Source organism: Pleurodeles waltl, chromosome 8 (genome assembly GCF_031143425.1).
Source record: "Pleurodeles waltl isolate 20211129_DDA chromosome 8, aPleWal1.hap1.20221129, whole genome shotgun sequence".
Classification (NCBI taxonomy): Eukaryota; Metazoa; Chordata; class Amphibia; order Caudata; family Salamandridae; genus Pleurodeles; species Pleurodeles waltl.
In genome coordinates this window covers 91,374,662-91,394,960 of record NC_090447.1, presented here as the reverse complement: position 1 = coordinate 91,394,960, position 20,299 = coordinate 91,374,662, and the positions used below count along the sequence as shown (strand labels likewise).

Here is a 20,299-nt window from a genome sequence, read left to right as displayed (position 1 = left end):
CTGGCAGCGAAGGAGTTAACATGCCTCACATTTTCTGAAATATTTTGGGATTATTGATTTGATATGTCAAACTGTGCAGGTCTCTTTGCATGATTTCTCTTTGTCTCACAATAAGAGCTCCACCAACAGCATCCGTTATTAGGTTATTCATGTATGTAAGTTTCTATGCAGATGGTATTTACAAAGCGCAAACCGAGCCGACAGAAGTGGAGAATCGTACATAGTCATCACCAAATGACCTTTTAATGATGAAAAATTGTCCTGCAGTTTTCTAAAAGGTCTTCACCTTCAGCTTATAGAAACTAAATACCAGTACAGTTACCACATTGAAAAAACGAATATGCACTGGTGAGATGAGACAGCTTTGAAACCATTAGAGATTGAGGGGCGTGGTTTGGCCGCCGATCCGAATGGCCGCCTGAGCACTGAGCTCCAGGTGCCGGGTCGGATCGGGGGCCTGCGGAGGGGGCTCGGTGCCGGAAGAAAGCCTCCCCTGCATCTTAAAGATCCCTGGAGCCACACGGGATCCGAAGAAAGGGAAAGAAAGCGTCCCGTGACACTCGCCAGCCGCGGTGGCCTCTAGCAGTGTTTGGCCGGGTGCGGCCTCGCGAGGCACACTGCGCGCAGCCTCGATTTCTGCTGGGCGGGTGCGCTTCAACGGTGGAGCAGGAGGTAAGGACTGCCTCCCGCGGACCGCGTGCACCCGTTTTCGCCCATCCAGAGGCAGGATGGTTGGGAGAAGCGAACTAAGTGGTAAATGCCCCCACCCCTTTCTGGCCAATAATTTAAACTAACTTTTGACGCACTTTCATATTTATTGCATTCAGAGTGGCAGAAACGACTAAGAAAGACGCCCGGGGCGCCAAGTGTAGACAGCAGTCAGTCACACATGAGCGCAGTCCCAGGAGCCTCACATATCCCCCTGGAAGCCCTGGGGCATGCTAATCAAGCGCCAACTAACACACCCAGTGCAGCATGGCATACTGGGGTCAATTGGCCCTCACAGATATGTATTGAGGACCTATTCTGATGTTTGGAGGGGGCGCAGTACTAGTGAGCGTGCAGGAGGGAGTAGCATCATTCTGCCCTGCCTGGAGATTCCTCGACGAATGACAGTGCCAGCATCGAGAGCTCAGGTGAGGAACCACTGTTTTCAGGGAGTGGCTGAGTCCTTCGGAGAGTGTCTTACAGGGTAAGAACCATTGGTCTGCTTACAATGCCACAGTGACAGGGTCCCCATCAATTGGACCCGCCGGGCCTCCTTAACGCAGTCGTCCCTCCTCTGCCCTCCACTCCCATGTCCTGGCTTTAGACTGGTGAACGACGTTGGCCCGGCGTTACCAGGGATCTCTTAAACTGAACATTGAAAGAGGAATGTGAGGAAAAGTGGGCTCCGCCCGGTGCTCTGAGCCACATATGCACCAGTGTGATCCGTGCGTCCACCTTATCTCCTATTACGGACTTGCTCTGTCTGTTTGATACCTCCTGTCGACTACACTTACCAGTCTTCCTGCCAGCCACATTGCTGACAAAGTGCCCTGCGCACATCCTTACGTGGTACTTCATTTTTGGACGCTCTGATACCCTGGGGCAATGCCAAGCGGGAAGTCTTCTGGTAAACACTCCCGCAAACTGCTGTTCTCTGAGGCCCTGGCACAACCAAAGGCCATGGCAACACAGGGAACCTCTCCAGGTTCTGCAACATCACCCGCTGCTTCCCCCCCATTGGAGGCGACAGATCGCATACTGCAGGAGATTGCTGCGGTGGGGTGCCGTCTAGAGACAATGGACGCCAGAATCTCTGAATTGACTATAGCCTCCTCCTCCATTCGGGCAGACATAGCTGGCTTTCGAGAGACTGTGCATAACTTGGATCAGCGCCTCACAATCATGGAAGAACATGTAGCGGTCTTACCCGGTCAGGAGGCTGAGTTGAGATCCCTGCGAGCAAAGGTCACTGACCTGGAGGATATGAGCCGTAGAGATAACATACGCCTTTTTGGTATTCCAGAACACAAAGAGGGTTCTGATGTAAAAACTTGCCTCAAAAATCTCTTACCCGAGCTTACAGGTTTGGAGTACTCACCACCATTAGAGTTCCAAAGAGCGCACAGGATCAGTCCTCTCCATAGAGCGTCCCCTGACAAACCACGGCCCATCATTGCATGCTTCCTGCGGCATGAACAAGCTCGCCAGACCATCTTGGCAGCTAAATCCCAAGGATCATACTCCCTTGAGGGACATGAAATCAGGGTAGCGGCTGATTTCTCCAGAGCAACAAATGAAAAGCGGAAAGCATTTCTGGCCCTTCATCCCCAACTCAGGAACTTAGATATTAAATATGGCCTCTTTGAGCCAGCACCCATGTGGGTCACTCACAATGGCGAATCCAGGGATTTCACTGAACCAGCGGACCTCAGCGCCTTCCTGAACGGCCTGGCTTCACACCCTATGGACACCACCACTACGCATTCAGACATGGACAATCTCACCCACGAGGATCTATCAGCAGCCTCCTCTTCTTGTCTCAACCACAGCGTCTTGTCTCGCAAAAGAGAGGCAGGATCTACGATCGCTCATCCAAAACTCAGGAGGGTCGCGACCACGCCCTCCAAGCGGTGATTGATCATACTCAGGATCAGGGCAGGGATAAGTCTCGCTCCCCCTTAAAACCCTTAAAACCAATTTCTGAGGAACACTCCTGATGCTGGACCTAGGGGAGCTCTGAGATCTTCCCACCTCTTACTCAGCAACAGGTTTCTATTCCTCAGACAGCTAAGTGCCAAAACAAGCTATTAATGTCATTGTCCTCTTTCCTGGTGGGGGTGTGTGGGATGGGTGCGGGGGGCTGGCGACTTGTCCTCAAGCGTTAACTGTATTTGTTATGATTGAACCCTACTCCTGGTTGGGCTATCTGGCCATTTCTCTTGCGAATGTCATACTAACCTGAGGATTGGCTATGGCTCATGTCTCAGAGTGACAACGGATGTACCCTCTTGCTACTAGAATATTGCATATGTTCTTTGATGCAGCTAGTTGAACGCTTGTTCCTCTTGGTGTAGGTTTTGTGTATGGTATTGATTGCACTACGTATGTCATGTGCTCAACCTTTGGTTGTTGATTGGGGCCATGCAGTCTGACGCTGTCGGCCCCCCTGTCCCACTCATTTCCACCCAGGGTATGGGCCTTTTGTCCTCATGCTGGGCCTTCCTAGGATTGTGTTCCTCCTTCTGGGTGCTTCTTGGGCCACGTTGGTTCAATTGTCCTTTTTTCTCAACTCTGGGACTTATATCTTGCCCTCCTCTTGAAGTTTGGGGACTTAGCCTGTTGGTGTTACTGACTTTGGTGTACATGACATGGACTACATGTTTCTTTATTACTATGGCTGGCTCTCTTTTTATTGCTCCTTGTCTGAATGATCGACCAGGGTGTATTTCTCTCTCCTCCTCCTCCTCCCTAGACTCATTTCTCAAATGTATACGCTTCCATGACTTTATCTGCAGGGGAGGCCCCTTGGAACTCATACCAGTTAACATGTTGATTCACTTGTCCCCTTCCCGGTTCCCTCCGATGACCACCCGGCGCGGGGGTCTCCCAGGTTCCGACCCGCAGTTTAACAGGACTTCTAGTGACGTGATATATCACTGCAGCTACCCCTTCTTCCCTCTTGTAGCTCTGGTTCATTATTATTATTTTTTTTTTACTTTCTTTTCCCTTCTGTTTCCCGTTTTATCTTTCATTCCCCTCCCCTTTCTTCTCTTTTCTCTTTTCCTACTTTTCTGTGACCGAGGGGTTTCCTCCTCATCTCCCGTTTTACCTTATTTAATAGCCCCATTTCAAAGCACAAGCTCACAGAGATCCACTATATTTAGCTCTTACATATATCCATTGTCTCGCCAATCGCAAAATCCACAACTATCTGTAAGACTGCGCTCCTAGTCTGCTACATAATGGGGTCGGTGACCCCGCTCACAGTTCTCTCTTGGAACATACATGGTATGACTCATTATATCAAGCGTCAGAAGGTCCTCTCTTATCTTCAATCAAAAAGTACTGACATTGCTCTTTTACAGGAAACTCACCTCACCCCATCTGAGTCAGAAAAACTCTGCAGAGATTGGGTGGGCAAGGTGCTTTATAGTGGAGCGCCAGCTGTGCATGGCAAGTCGCAGGGTTCGGGGAGGAAATGCGGGGTTGCAATACTTATTCTTCGATCTCTTCAGTTTAGGCTTCTAAAGACATGGAACGATCCGTAAGGGCACTAGGTATTGGCCAAGCTTACCCTCGGATCTTCTACGATTTGTGTTGGTTCCATCTACGCTCCTATCGGCTCCAAACGTTCTTTTTTCCTCTCTCTATATAGAACTCTGACAGAGATTGGGGCCTCCCAATACTTGTTGGGCGGGGACTGGAATTTAGTGCAGGATGCCATCTTAGATCGCTCTAGCGGTCTGGATACGGGTAGTAATGCAGACCGGGCCCTTTTCCGTGACGTTCTGTTAGACCATGGTCTATTGGATCATTGGCGCCTCTGCCACCCAACGTACCGCAAATATACTTTCGTCTCTGCGGTATATGGGACTCAATCCCGGCTAGACTACTTTTTAATTAACCACTGGTTATTGCAATTGGTTTGTATGTCTGAAATTCTTCTGGCCGCACTGTCTGATCACTCCCCGATTTTGCTAGCTTTGGAGCTGGGGATGGCCTTGCCGGGTAGTAAGCCTTGGCGTCTCTCAAACTCCAGATATCGATCCCCGAAGAGAAAAGAACAACTCAGGTCTCATCTTGCCACATATTTCCAGAATAATAGGGGTTCTGTCTCCTCACCACAATTATTGTGGGTGGCGGCGAAGGCGACCATCAGAGGGCAGCTTATGAGGGATGCAGGCATCTCCAATGCCCCAAAAGAGGGCCCAACAGAGCGACCTGGAAACCTGCATCGTTCAGACCACCCGGGAATACACCCGAACGCCCACCCCAACCGTTCGTCGACGTCTGGAGCTAGCTAAAATGGAGCTCAACTCGCTCTATACGTCGCAAGCGGAATATGCCTTACAGAGACTGAAAGGCCGTCATTATGAACACGGCGAGAAGGCAGCTCGTCTACTGGCAGCTCAACTCCATCAGAGGGAGGCGGCGCTGGCCATCCCAGCTTTACGCAATCCCGACGGTTCGTTTATCACACACCCACAGGCAATTGCGGAGGAGTTTGTTCGCTTTTATCGCACCTTATATACACCGGAAACAACTGAAGATATCAGACGACTGGAGGCCTTCCTTGATAGGGCAAACATATTGTGTCTTTCAGATGAGGGTAGAGCACTCCTAGAGGGTGACATTAGCAAAGAGGAGATACAGCAGGCAGTGGCCAATCTTTCTTACCATAAGGCACCCGGTGAAGACGGATTCACGTCAGAGTTCTATAAATGGATAGGAGCAGATACTGTAGATGCATTATACGAGGCATTTCGAGGGGCTGATCAAACGGGTACATTACGTCCTCTTTTCAACAAAGCCTCCATAGTAGTTCTCCCCAAGCCGGGCAAAGACCCTCTTCTATGTGGTGGCTATCGCCCTATATCTCTTCTTAATGGAGATATCAAGATACTGTCAGGGATTCTGGCTTCTTGCCTCAGGAAGGTCCTCCCTTCTTTAATCCATCATACCCAAGTGGGTTTTGTTCTGGGCCGTTCGTCAAGGAATCACCTTCGCACATTATTCCACGCTATTTGGACTGCCCGAAATTCACAGAAGGAGGCCCTTGCCCTCTCACTTGATGCTAAGAAAGTGTTCAATCGAATAGAGTGGTGATACCTCTTCAAAGTATTGCGCAGTTTTGGTCTAGGGATGAATTTTATCAACCGAGTACGTTTGCTCTACGACTCCCTGATAGCCCAGATAAACTGTGGTGGGTTCCTTTCTGGTGTTTTTTTTATCAGTAGGGGGTCACGCCAGGGCTGCCCTCTGTCCCCGTTATTATTGTTTTTTTGCGTGGAGCCCTTAGCGGCACTGATACGCAATTCCAATCTTATATCCTGCATCCCGGCCCCAGGCGGCCGATCCACCATTTATTTGTATGCTAATGATATTCTCCTCACTCTCACCAATTTATCCACTTCTCTTCCAACTCTTCAAGCTGTTCTGGTGGAGTTTGAAAAATTTTCAGGCTACCGGATCAATTAGGAAAAAAGGGAGGCATTACCACTGTCTCCAGTAACAGTTTGTGCTTCAGTCCAGGGATTCCCAGTTAAATGGAAACAGGCAGGTCTTCGTTATTTGGGCATTGATGTCAACAGAGGTTTGGACAACATGGTGGCGGACAACCTGGATCCTTTAATTTGCAGTATGAAACTGGATTTTGCAAAATGGACCCATCTGGGCCTTTCTATGTGGGGTAGATTTCAGGCGGTGCAAATGGTGACCTTGCCACGTTTCTTATATGTTTTAGGTATGCTACCCCTACGAATACCCCTGTCCCTCCTCCGAGAGATTGATCATCATATCCGGTCTTTTGTTAGAGGATCCATGCGTCCGCGGTTGCCCCGAACCACTTTACTTGCCAGACGTGAGTACAGAGGTTTGAGTCTCCCCTCTGTAGAACATTACACCTTGGCACTACACCTATTGCAGATGGTCTAGGAATACGGGATCCGCCACATTGGGTGGAAATCGAACGACTGCTTTCATGAGCCGAATCAGGACTCCAGGTTATATACAACGCAGGTCCGATCTCACACCGCATTCCCAACCCTATGATTGGAGCCATGCGAACTGCATGGCGGCAAGCACACCGCTTATTGAATGTAGGTCCCTACATACACGACAGCACAATCATCTGGGGTAATAAAGGTTTCCTCTTTGGGGGAAAGACCATTTTTTGGAAGGACTAGGGTTTGAAAGGTCTCACAAGGGTAGATCAGTTCCTTATGGGGGACAGATGGAAGATGTTCTCGGAACTCAAGGAGGAATTTAGTCTCCCCGAACATCACTCGTGGCGTTTATACAGCTCAAGCACTGTCTGATGAGTCGTCTTGGGAACCCCCCTCGACGACTCATTCAATCCCCAATACTTCATTACTTAGGGGCAGTATCAGCCCTACAAACCTTGTTAAATCGTCACCTCTTTTCACTCCCCCTCCTGGTATCTCTCAAGAATAAGTGGGAGGCACGTCTACAGGTCGACTGCGATTTAGAGGACCGGGCGGATATAATCGAAGCCAGAGACCGTGGAGCCCAGGAGGCCCGCTCAAAATTCAGTCTTTTTAAAACATTACACGATTTGTATTGGACCCCCGAGAAGCTCCGTACTGCGGGGTTACTACATCATGCCTCCTGCTGGAGATGTCCTCATGTGCGCTGCGATTTACCTCACATTTTGCATGACTGCCCAGCCATACAGCCTTTCTGGCGAGCAGAGGGGGCTACTCTTAGGGAAACACTACCCTTGCCACTTTCCCTTACCCCTCACTTTCTCTTGCTGCACGATACGGGGATCTCCCTGATCTCTTCAGACCACAATGTCACTTGTTACACACTGCACTAGCCACGGCAAAGATATGTATCCTCAGATATTGGCGAGCGACACTTGTACCCTACCACGGGAAGTGGATCTCTGCAATGTATCAGGCTGCCTCCCATGAGCGTCCTATTTATGATGTACAGGATAAGACAGACGTGTTTCTACAGACATGGACGCCCTTTCTCTCTGGGCCGGTGACCTGATTATCCCCTAAGCGGGATACGTCACGGATGGCCCAGTGGCCCAGCGGCCCAGCGCCTTTCCGATAATCTTAATCTTAACCTTATTATTATACCTCAGTACAAGTCGGTCCTTATAACCTTTCTTTATTCTGCGTTGGACTCCACTAAGTGCCACACACATTCTTTTCACGCACTCCTCCACACCTCTCCCTCCTTCCCTTCTGTACGCTGGTCTTCCATAGACATATCTCCTGTTCCCCCCCGGTCACTATTACTATAGTTATTCTTATTCTTATTACTATTACTATCATCATACTTCATTATCATTATCATCTTCACTATTATTATCATCCTCATTCACATCACCATTATTCCTCTCGTTATCATGCTAATTTTTATTTACACCTTTTCCCGGCTTCTGTCCTCTCTATTTTTCCTCGTACCTTTTCTTCTGCCTTTGCCTTTCCTGTTTCCTTCTTTGATATTCTCCTCCTCTCCCTCTTTTTTCCCTCTAGCTTCCATTTCTTCATCTCCTTATACAGCTCTGGTTTTCTTTATTTGTCCTTTTTTAGCCCAATTTTGTATATATTCCTATCTTGTCCGATATATTTCCCTTAACTATGACTATATCCATGTCATTGTACATCACTATTTAGAGACACTCATCTCTCCCCTCCACTTGGCTCCCACCAAGGCTTTCATTTTCTCCAATATCCCTTCCTTTATGCCTCATTTTGGGTCTTTCTTTCTTTAAGCCCAAAGGAGGAGTATTACTTCCCCCCAGGGGTCCCATAGGCCATCATGTCCCATCTAATGTCAGATGTCCCCAGCTTGGTGGTTCCACAATGCTATATGCCCATGGCGTTTTGATGCCACTTTTCATTTCCTTCACCACTCAGTTGGGGGTCTTTGTAGTTACGGGACCTCTAATGATGGGGCAGGTTGTAGAGGGCGGGTCTGTTAGTCCTATTGGGAATACATATACCTGTGTCCTCTTTTGAGGCCTGAAGTGAGGTAGATAATTACATAACTTTACATAATTGTAAAATGGTGACGCTGACTTGCTCCTATAAGCACATGTTATGTTATTCTATTCTATTATACTATATTATCGCATCTCCCTATTGAGATCCTGTGTTTTGGTATTGTATGATTTTGTTATTGTATTATAGATACTCCATATGGTATATTTCAGTAGATGTTGCATATCTTAGAAATTATTACTACGTTGCAGACATTTTCGGGAAGCTTTGCCTCCATTGATTGTCTCTATTGTTTCATTTGTTTGACATCTCACTGGTGTGGCCCTTTCAGGTTTTCAGTTGTATGATGCATGCAGATGTTAAGGGCTTATTGCTCGTTCTCTGTTTCTGTATGCTGTATATTGTTTTGAAAAATGACAATAAAAACATACCACACAAAAAAAAAAACATTAGAGATGTTCAAATTGAAAATCTTCCATTGAGGAAGTCTCTTCAGCTGAATAGTCCACTAGCAGAATTAACTGCAATGTACTTTTTCTGGAGAAGAAGCAATTCTACAAGTAACATTTCCACCCAAGAATAATCTTCAGTGGAGGAGTTAGACAATCGAATACAAACCAAAAGAATTTCTGTTAGCACCCAACTATCAATCAACTCAAGTGTATTAGATATATGTAATTAATCAGGAAGCAGGTAAGTAATTAAAAGGAGTTAATTAAGCCATTGCAATAAAATTAAGAGACTTGTGAGAACATTCAAGATTATCATTAACAGTCTAAGGGTTGCTTCCATGACGAGGACAGAGGAAAAACATTTTAATATGCTTTCTGTAAGTCTCATCCCGCACTCCATATATCAGTGGGGTCAAAAAAATTGGCGACACCATAAACATAAAAAAATTTAAAAACCTAACGTCGAACGTTTGCTTCCCTGTGAAATTTTCGGAAAAGGCAGCAGTGAAAGAGGTTAAACACAGCAGCAGTTGGACGGCATGGAGCAACACCGTCTTGCTCGCCTTTGAAGATGAAGCTTTGTCCCCACCAATCTTCCTGGCCTCCTGCATAATTTTAATATAAGTGTACAGAATGATCAAAGCAACCAAAGTAAAGTTGAGAGCATCGGTTGCAAATCGCATCATTGCCTGTTCGGAACCTATGAACACAGACTCACGGAAACACCACACTCTTTGAAGGAAAAAATTGTAGTCCAAGGTGGAGATCAAGATCAAAACCTCAATGAAGGATGGAAAGAATCTGATGCCTGAAACTAACAGGACAACCACCCATGACCTCTCCACCCGGCAGATCATCAAGTACCTTAGCGGGAAACAAATTGCTATATAGCGCTCTATAGCCATGGCTGCCAAGCCATTGGGAGTATTATTGAAGGAAAAAGCTGATATTACAACAAGAAAGCAGCAGCCACCTACAGGTATCTTGTATGCAAACAGGTTTAAAAAAAATAGAAGTGCACATGTAAAAAGGTAGATGCCGTTGTTGACTAGAATATACGTGAAGAGGATGTAGCGTAGTTGTTCCCTCAGGTGTGCGATGGTGAAGAAGGCTTGCAGAAGCAGCACAAGGAAAAAAAGAAAAAAACACAAAAATAGAGACAGTGTGATGGCCAGTGATGTCCATATTACAATGCCACGTCGACTGGGGGAGGAGCTCAGGGTTATGTTATCAGAGAAAAGTGCAGAAGCCTCCATGTTTATGATCAGCAGAGAATATGGTTTGTATGCTTACACTTTCCTGAGAAATGCAAATGAAAAGATCATTAGATATTTATATCATACAGATTCTGCTTCACTAAGTATCACATGACAAGAGTCACTAATGGCCTCAGGGTGTTGTGCTTTCTACATACACACTTAGCGATGATTACAAAGCGTGGAAGAACATGCTATTGGAGTCAGAGCCATTGATGCTGTAAGTGGTGAATGGAAGCACACAACACACACTGAATACGATGAGGTTGCTATGGGGCATGTGCTTAAAACTGGCAGATCACCTGTCTGCCCTCTTTTGACATTGCCACCTCAAAAAGAGTTTGTGAATGGCAGTTTTCCCAATTGTAGAGCAGTTGCCGTCTCCACTGTGGAGAAAATTCTTTCTGTGTGGCACCCACCTGCTGATTTAGAGTTGGAAGGCAATATCCAATGGCTCTTTCACTGTCTGGCTCTTCCATCTCACCCATAAATGCCACAGACATTAAGGGGGTCATTCTGACCCTGGCGGTAAAATCCGCCAGGGCCAAAGACCGCAGAGAACACCGCCAACAGGCTGGCGGTGCTCCCATGGGCATTCTGACCGCGGCGGTACAGCCGCGGTCAGAAACGGAAAACCGGCGGTGTACCGCCGGTTTCCCGCTGCCCTGGGGAATCCTCCATGGCGGCGCAGCTTGCCGCGCCGCCATGGGGATTCCGACCCCCATACCGCCATCATGTTCCTGGCGGTTTTGGCCGCCAGGAACAGGATGGCGGTAAGGGGTGTCGTGGGGCCCCTGGGGGCCCCTGCAGTGCCCATGCCAATGGCATGGGCACTGCAGGGGCCCCCGTAACAGGGCCCCACAAAGATTTTCAGTGTCTGCCATGCAGACACTAAAAATCGCGACGGGTGCAACTGCACCCGTCGCACCCCTTCCACTCCGCCGGCTCCATTCGGAGCCGGCATCCTCATGGAAGGGTGTTTCCCGCTGGGCTGGCGGGCGGCCTTCTGGCTGTCGCCCGCCAGCCCAGCGGGAAACCCAGAATACCCGCGGCGGTCTTTTGACCACGCAGCGGTATTCTGGCGGTTCCAGCCAGGCGGGGTCAGAATGACCCCCTAAATTGCAAAATTGCCAACTCCCTCCTTCCCGCCCCCTCCCCCCATCCTCCTCCCAGTCCTGTGCTGGGAGACAACTCTTGGCAGATCAGGGACATTACTTGTTTATTTTTCTGAGAACAAACCTTGACTTAATGGATCTGTGTTTCATAATTTTAAAAGTGCCAACAGGTCCACCTCCCACCATTTTGCAGTAACTCATCCAGCAATGTGTTTTTCCCATAAGTGCTCCTGCCTCAGCTATCCTTTAAATGTGGGCAACAGAAGGGCACCCTGATCAGCCTTATTCAGATGTCAGAGTAGAAGAACACTTTTCCTGATGACAGAGTTAAAGCTGTGTATGAACACCAACCAAATAATGTGAGTTGATTCTTCATCATCAGATACGTATGTTCTGTAAAGGGATGGATTCAATTAATTTTATCACATACAAATGAGATGAGTATTATGCATTCTCTTCTCTTACTGTTTATTTTCATTGCACTTTAAGGCACTACAAGTCCCACAACCTCCCGGCAAAACAAGTATAATCAACCCCATGTGGTACTAATAGGGCTACTTAGGCCATGGCTTCCTCTTTCCTTCAGCTGTGGTAGTTAGTTTTTTGGCAGATGTTGTGATTGCCACCTTAGCAACCTGGCTGTCACATTTACAACAGAGGTTTGTGGAGAACATACAATGCAGTAAGTCCCCCATGTCCACCAACAGTTTTGTCTTGTGCCAGCAGACAACGTGCTTGGACTTGTTGTACAAGCAGCCAAAGTAGTGGTGGTCTCCTGCCCTTTTTAATGTTATGGTCATCTCACAGATACACAGTGGAAATTGCATAACAAAGCATTAATAGCAACTCACAGGTCACAATCACACCCTCAAAGCAGCACGTGCCACAGCAACGTAATACACTGCAACACAGAATGTACATCATATGAAGATTGACAGCATTGGGAGTTGTGTTGGATTGGTTGCAGGCAACCAACCCAAGGAGTATAAATAAGGTACTGATCAATAATGACACTCAGTAAGGAGCAACACACATGTAGCTGATACAATATGACTTTAATAAAATACTAGCACAAGCATATATATTGGCAATGATGGCTAAACTGTAGCTGAACAGTTATATGTATATTTATAGAGCAATGCTAGCACAATGACAGCATAAGAAAGAAACAGTCTTGAATCACCCATCATGCAGTAAATTAAATGCACAATAGTATTTATGTAAATGAAGATGGAGCAGGAGAATCAGCCCCTTCAAGCCCTGGAAACTTAACTTTAGCAGCACTGGGAAGTCCTCTCCGACCTCTCTCTCTCTCTCTTCTTGGGGATGGTGGAGTGGGGCAGCAGCTGTGCTAGTGACTCTGTCTGTGAGCTTCACCAAGACATCTACACCCCTCCTTTTTATATACTAAAAGCTGGCTTACACAACATCATGTCCTTTCCCACACCAGTGGTTCTTCTGATGTTATCAGTGTTTTCGCTAACCCAGGATCCTCCCAACTCTTGCTCTCACTGATACTAATCAATCACCCTTCCGGGGCTTTCAAACTACTCCCAGGCTTGTTTGGGGTCAATGCAACCGTAATGGTATGTCTCCCCTGTTCCACAGGCTGCAGCCTGGTACAGTAACCATGGCAACTTGGCAGATAGTTGTGTCTATTAAAAAATTGGCAAAAACAAGCGCTGCGTGATTCGCACAATATGCCCTGTATACTGTACACTTCACCCCTTTTTTTGAGTGCCAATACATGCAAAAACCAAATCATGTAATTGCATTCACATGCAGATTACTATGGAGTCCAAGAAACATTGCATTAAGCGTCTGCGCTCTAACATACAGCTGTTTAATGCTGCCCATTATGATAGCTAATATATCAAAAGCTAGGAACAGCCAAATTAAGGAGGGCAGCCCCAAATCAAGAATTTCTGTAGCTCCTGGTGCCCAGACAAGAAATATATAATACCAATGATGCTCTGTTACCTGCTGAATACGCTCTTTCAAGCTCTCATAGTGCTTACAATCAAATGTGAAAGCCGGCATGAAGGGGATAATTTTATCATAGTATGTGCATGTTGTTTTCATGATGGATTCCAGCACCTGTAGCCACTTAGGTGTTCCTTGTAACGCACTTAGTCCAAAGGTGCGGCAAATTTGTGGTCCCATCACCTTCCAAGTCATCACTTTGGCGCCCATCCATTTGCGTCCAGTCACCAGTATATTGAAGAGTGAAACCACCCCTTCAATAGCTGTGATGTTGGGTGCTCGCAGTGCGCAAAAGACATGGAGATCAGAGGTGATGGTCTCATATACGTTCAGCTGTACACATATGGCTCCCACCATTGCAATCATCAGGGCGAACTGGAACCACATCTTTGGCATGGATCCCCCAATTCACAATCGCAGAGTAAGCCTCACTGCAGGTATAAATACAGGCTCATTAGATTTACTTTCAAAAGCACAACATATAGACTTCCTGCTCCCTGACTACGTACCTCCCCAGCTTTTGCTTTTATTCCAGTGTCTACACCTCCCCCAGTGCTCCCAAATCCTCCTTCCCCTTTCTGGGTAGTATCTGGGGGTCCAGCTCTTCCCTCTATTTGTAGGATTTATGCTTTCTCACGGATAAGTTGTGTATCATGTTTAATCATGGTGGGTGTAGGGTCAGTGTCCCATCCTGTTATTCAAACAAGTGGAGTCTGCTGCCCTACTGACCTATTGTTTAACCCAAACAATGCTCTGTTTAGGTTGGTACTCCACCCTTTCAAGTTCTGATATGCTGATAACCTCTTAAACTGTCCCTTCAGCAAACTATTATATCTCAATCACTCCTGCCGCTTGTGGGTAATAGGTGATGTGTAATACCCACCAAACCCCTTGTTCCTGAGCCCAGTCCTGTACAGCTTTCCCTGAAAAAATTGTGCCTGTGTCTGGATTTCTTAAGGCACCCATTAGTGTCTGATTAGGTAATGTAGCCCCCACAAAGTAGATTTTTGGTCTTCAGACTTACAAGGTAAGACTAGTGTGAGGCCAGAATAATTGTACACCATTGTCAATGCATAGCTTTTGCCCCTTTCCTTCAGCAGAGGTCCAGTACAGTTCTTTTGTCACACTGTGGCAGCTATAGCTCCTCTTTGGATTTGTCCTCTTAGTCTCTTGTGCAAAGGCATCTGTCTAATCTGGTAACACATAGGGCATTCCTTCACTGCTTGTTGCACTTGCTCCTTGGAAACCGGGGTTTCCCGTTGTTGAGCTCATGCATAAGTGCCATTCTCTCACAAATGACCTGAAGTTTTGTGAGCCCAGTCTGCCAAGGCCACTTCAGCTTCTTCATTAATTACTACAAGTCATGCTTTGGTCATTTGATCCACTTCATTGTGCAACAGAAATGTACGGGCGGTGTCTGACGGACAGTGAGCATCAACATGACCCACATAGGTTTGATACTCCTGCTATTTCTTCCTCATTTGTTCCCACAACATCCTACCACCCCAGATAGGGATGCCTTTGATTTTCCGCACTTCTCTGTGCCAGGTCAAGTGGTCAAACTGTCAGGATACACAAAAGTAGCTTGCTGAATCACGGCTGCCAGCCCTTGCAATTCAGTAAACTAGCTCAAACCATTGTCACTCTCAGGAGTACAGCTTCTGTAGCAGATTGGAATGCAACTGCTGGACATTGTCTTTTGTCCTGCTAATATCGAGCAGCCCCATCAGTGAACCATGCACTCCGCTGTTCTTCCTTAGTGAGTTGTTCAAAAGTCGGGGCAGTTTTGAATAGAAAGACTCCATCCCAGTCACTTCTGATGGAGGAATTCTTGTATGCAAGTCCACAAACCCCAACATATCCTCTTGTAGCTTAGACATGCCAGTGGGCACGCGCTTTGCTGCAGATACCATTTCCACTTTACAATGGTAAACTCCTGTGCCCTACCTACTCTAGCACCTGCTCCTCCTTCTCTCAACAAGCTTAACAGGGGAACTTGTGTTCTTTGGGTAACGGGTCAGTCCTCAGTGTTGTACTTGGTCTCTTTTAGTGCCCAATATGCTCCTGCCAACTGGAGCATACTGGGGTATAATTGCTCATTGAGGGTGTCAGTTTCCTGGACCAGAATGCCTGTGGTGCCTTCTTCCTTCTCTGCCTTTGCCACAGACTCCACACTCCCACATCATCCTGTATCGCTACCTATAATTCAAACAGATCCCCCTCTGTCATGGGACCTAGGGCAAAGTACGTCTGTACTGCACATTTTGTTTCCTCAAAGGGTTCTTGCTGCTCAGGCCCCACTCTTGGTACAATGATTTCAGTATTTATCCTAAATGGGGAATGTGCTGTTTACAAAACCCCATCAACTCAATGATCCTCTGCACTTTTGATTTTGTTGTAGGGATCTTCCACTGCTGCACTGTACCAATAACTTTATTTGGTGTTCTTTTTATCACTCCTGACCAGATGTTATGCCACAATTGTCCCTCTTTAGTGGGACACTGCACCTTGTTGGGATTAATGACCCACCCTTTCTGCTGTAAGTAGATAATCAATCTCCCTATCAGCCAACCCACCTTGGAAAATGCTTGGTGCCTGTGCGCACCCTGAAACAACTGCCTCAACATGGCCTGGGAAGTAACTAATCTCATTGTCAAATGTTCATCAGCTGTTGGGAATGTTCCATCTGCTCCTGTATCCCATAATCAAACTAGCCATTTAAACAGGGGCTTTACAAGCATCTGCCTCAACATGCGTGTTATTTCCAACAAATCATTTTTTTGTGTATAATACTTGACCAGGCAGGTATTCTGCAATTTTCACCCACCCATTCCTTTTGACTTGTTTTACACCAGAGGGCGAGCCTCTAGAGCCTCTTCCCCCTCACCTACATCCCCTCCTAATTCTGCTACATGTACCTCTCTCATCGTCCCAGTCCCACTCATCACTGTCAGAGACTGACCCATTCCATGTTCTGGGATTCAACTCCTCTCTTCGCACCAACGCCCTCATGTGCACCACTGAGGGTGCCCTGGGTTTGCCCGTACTGTGCTGCTGAGCTACCCGCACTGCTAATGCAGTGCACCTTACCTCCATCTGACCTCCTCTGGCTACTGCACTTTCTGCAATCTCTTTCATTATACACTGTCTCTCATGCAAGGCTGCTACCTCATCCCACAGCTTTCTTATCTCAGTATCTTGGATCAATGTTTGCTTATACACTGTGCGGAGTGCAGACAGGAAAAGCCATTCCACTTGTCCAACTGCTTTCTGCTTCAGCTTCCCCACTCTTAGCTTTATGCTCTCTACGGCATTTTACGCCAAAAGAGGAGTCACTCTTCCCCTAGAATTGGTGCTGCCCACCAGTTAGGGACTCCTGGAACACCAGAAAACCGGTGTGTCGACAACTACCCAGGAACAGACCTGGTCTCTGCCCCATTCTGCCCTTCTACATTTGCTTTATCTCTTTTGCAACCCCACAGAGACATAATTGATTTGAGCCTCACTTCTGGTCTAATTGTGTTAGAGTGGTTGCCAGCACCAACCCCAGCAATAGCAATCAGATACAAATCAATAGGGACATTCAGTAAGGAGCAAAACACATGTAGGTGATACAATATGACATTAATAAAACAGTAGCACAAGTACATACATTGGCAATGATGGTTAAACTGTATCAGTACAGTTAGATATATATTTATAGCACAATGCTAGCACAACAATAGCAGAAGAAAGAAGGTCTCGAATCACCCACAATGCAGTGAATCAAAAGCTCAATGGTGGTTATGTAAATCAGGAGAATCTGGCCCTCCAACCCCTGGAAACCTAACTTTAGAATCACCAGGAAGCTTACTCTAACCTCTCTCTCTCTCTCTCCCTGGGAAGGTTGCAGCAGGGGCGGAGGGTGTGGGCACGACAGCAGCTCTGCATGCCTCCATCTGTCAGCTTCACTCAGGCATCTGCACTCCTCCTTTTTATGCACTAAAAGCTGGCTTACACATCATGTTCATTTCCCACACCAGTGGTGGTCGTGATAATATCAGTCTTTTCGATAACCCAGGATCCTCCCGAATCTTGCTGTTACTGGTACTAATCAGTGATTCTCCCAGGGCTTTTAACTACTCCCAGGATCATTTGGGGTCTGTATAACCTCAATGGTATGTCTCCCCTTATCCACATGGCTCGGCCTGGTACAGTAAATACTGCACCTTGGCAGATAGTTGTGTCTAATAAAAAATGGCAAAAACAAGTTTAACAAGATCACCTGCTATCTCAGCATAGTCCATGGGTTTTCTGCATGCATTTTCACTCATCAACACTGCCTCAGCTAATTAACCGTTTCACATCACAATGTCTTCTGCACACTATTCCCTATATGCTGTACAGGAGTCTAAAAAGGATGTGTTTTCCTTAAATAAGTACATATCTCAACAATTGTTGGTAATATAATGCTAATATTTTCATTTGGGTGTAATATATTATTATGTTTGGCTTTATAATGTGTTACAAAGTATGAGTGTACATGTATCACTTAAATAAATGTGATAATATTCACGTTACAGCTTCACTTGTTTACAAAACTCAGTATAAGTAGAGATACATAAGTACTGGTAAGAGGGCTAGAAAATAAATATGGATAAATGCAGATTGAAATGTTACATAAATACCATACAACCAGGAGCCCTATTTATAGTGTAATAATCAAAGATGGAAAAAATAAAGGGTGGGGAGTTGGAAGTAAAAAATAAATAAACTACATAACTCTGGCAGGGCAGGGAGGGAGGAGCTAGAAGCAAAACATGTTCCAAATTACAATTAACTAAAAATATACGTACACCTACTTAAATGTACAAAAAATTATATAAAAATACAGGTCCTGTAATGACAGAAAAATGGGTGAAGGAAAGAGAAGAATAAAATAACACTAGAGAAGATGGACAGTGAGAGAGGGATAGAAAAGGATAATCTAAAACTGCTAACCATTAAAAAATGCATCATCAAAATGTAAAGAATAAACAAATTAATCCATGAGAGAGAATAATAATAATAATAATAATAATAATATTAATAATAATAATAAGAGTAATGCTGTAGGGCACCCTCTGCCTACAACTGACCCTGTGACTGGGTAAAGTTAGGAGGATTGTCATAGCCACCTGGAGTCATTTTGAGTGATAAGCAAAGTAATCGACACAGCAGGTCCAGAGACAGGTCCTTGCACTCTGGTGAGTCAGGAATAAACTTCTAGGCGTTTCTGCTATGAGATGTTAAATCGTGGAAACTCAGCTGATGGATACAGTCACTTCGTAGCACTGGACATCCTGCAAACTCAAAAGCCAAAGAAGGTGTTGTGCAACAGAATTAGAATGGACTTGCCATTGTCTACTGCGGGATGGACATTATCTCTGTCTGCGATGTGTAAAATTACTCACTCTAATACAATGGCCCTTGAGAGAGTGTGTGCCATGGCTGACATCAATGGTGTTTGGCGCGCTGTGACCAGCTGTCCAGGGCAAAATGTAGTCAGCTATGTCAATGTGCCAGTAAGGTGCTATGTTGTAAGTGGAGGGAACAACAGAACACAAAACAACAGCTTGTTTCTCTGTGCAATATCTGAGGGTGTGTATGTTCTCATAAGTGTATATAATGACCAGATTTTGGTGCTTGTGATGACAAGTATCATGTGGCTGTGTTACAACAGTATAGCATGATGTTGCCATAACATACATAAATAGCACTATTAAAGTTCACCATTCACAACTGGGAAGCAGCCAACAATAAATACCGGATGCATGTGAATCAGCAGCAAAATATGAATTAATGCCAGCAATGCATGAGCCAACAGGACATATTTCAGACCCATAGATTGTGGTACCATCTGGCCCTGAGCTTATTAGGAATCAGCCTAGCAGGATCTGCCCCACACAGGGCTCAGTAATGTGTTGCGTATGGCTTTTACTGAGAGCCTCTATCCTGAAGACCAGATTTTAATCAGGTCATTCACTGCAAAGAGGTATCAACAGTAGTAAACAAAAGTTATTTCCCACTGTTGCTATGCCATAAAGGACGTCCAGGCTGCTAGAGGGTGGGAGGACAAAGAAGGTGGTGGGGAGGAGGGTGGCAGCTGGCTAGGCATTTGTTTCAACAGCAGGGACAAGGAGGAGAGGCCAGAAGACAAACAACAAGCCATGCAACGAAAAGAAGCCAGCAGCCATCTTATACCTGCCAAGCTCCTTATGTGGTGAGTGCAGCCGACCAATCCTAGACTACCACACTAAATACTCTGATGCTTTGCTTCCAAGACTATCCCATCTAAATTGTAGGAGGAGTACTTATGGTGCAGCATTATAGAAAATATACATTTTAAGATTGCGATTTGCATATCAGTTTCAAACAGCCAATCACAGGGAGGCAACATCAGTCTGCAAACAGGACTATAAGTGGGTCCCCTTTTCACCAAAAGGAAAACAATAAAGTGATAGATGGAATGCTAGAATTAATGTTATCCATTGGATGTTACCCGCCCCTCCTTCCAGTCCATCATTTTCTGCCCATCATTTTCTCAGATTTGTAGCTGCGCACATCTTGGCAATTCTTGATTTCAAGGTACCATTCATTTGTTCTACTAGTCCTTATGCTTCAGGACGATAGCTACAATGAAACTTTTGCTTGATGTTTAGTGCTGCACTTAAGAGTTTAATCACCTCGTTATTGAAGTGAGCTCCCCTATATGATTCTAAAAAAAAATCGGAAACCCAAAATGTTGTGTCAACTCCCTAAGCAACAGTTTTGCTACTGTGAGACTG

At 46.0% G+C, this 20,299-nt stretch overlaps 2 protein-coding genes across 4 annotated transcripts in view; one reads left to right on the top strand and one right to left on the bottom strand.

The window, feature by feature from the left end:
* The first annotated feature begins 371 nt into the window (after nucleotides 1-371).
* Nucleotides 372-20,299, top strand: part of WDR73 (WD repeat domain 73) — a 249,654-nt gene continuing 229,726 nt past the window's right edge. Inside the window, exon 1 of one of the 3 annotated variants that reach the window (XM_069203819.1) lies at nucleotides 372-672. The gene's annotated coding sequence lies outside the window, so the exon portion shown is untranslated. Of the gene's footprint in view, nucleotides 673-735; nucleotides 754-20,299 lie in introns of those variants that run through there. The other 2 variants (XM_069203820.1, XM_069203821.1) reach the window with 2 other exon arrangements.
* Nucleotides 9,463-10,399, bottom strand: LOC138249488 (odorant receptor 131-2-like). Its single transcript, XM_069203446.1, has one exon. The coding sequence runs from the start codon at nucleotides 10,393-10,395 to the stop codon at nucleotides 9,463-9,465; it is 933 nt and encodes a 310-aa protein (XP_069059547.1). The 5' UTR covers nucleotides 10,396-10,399.

Excerpts from the sequence above, each read along its gene's own strand:
- LOC138249488 (XM_069203446.1), bottom strand. The coding sequence starts at position 10,395 with ATGGAGGCTTCTGCACTTTTCTCTGATAACATAACCCTGAGCTCCTCC.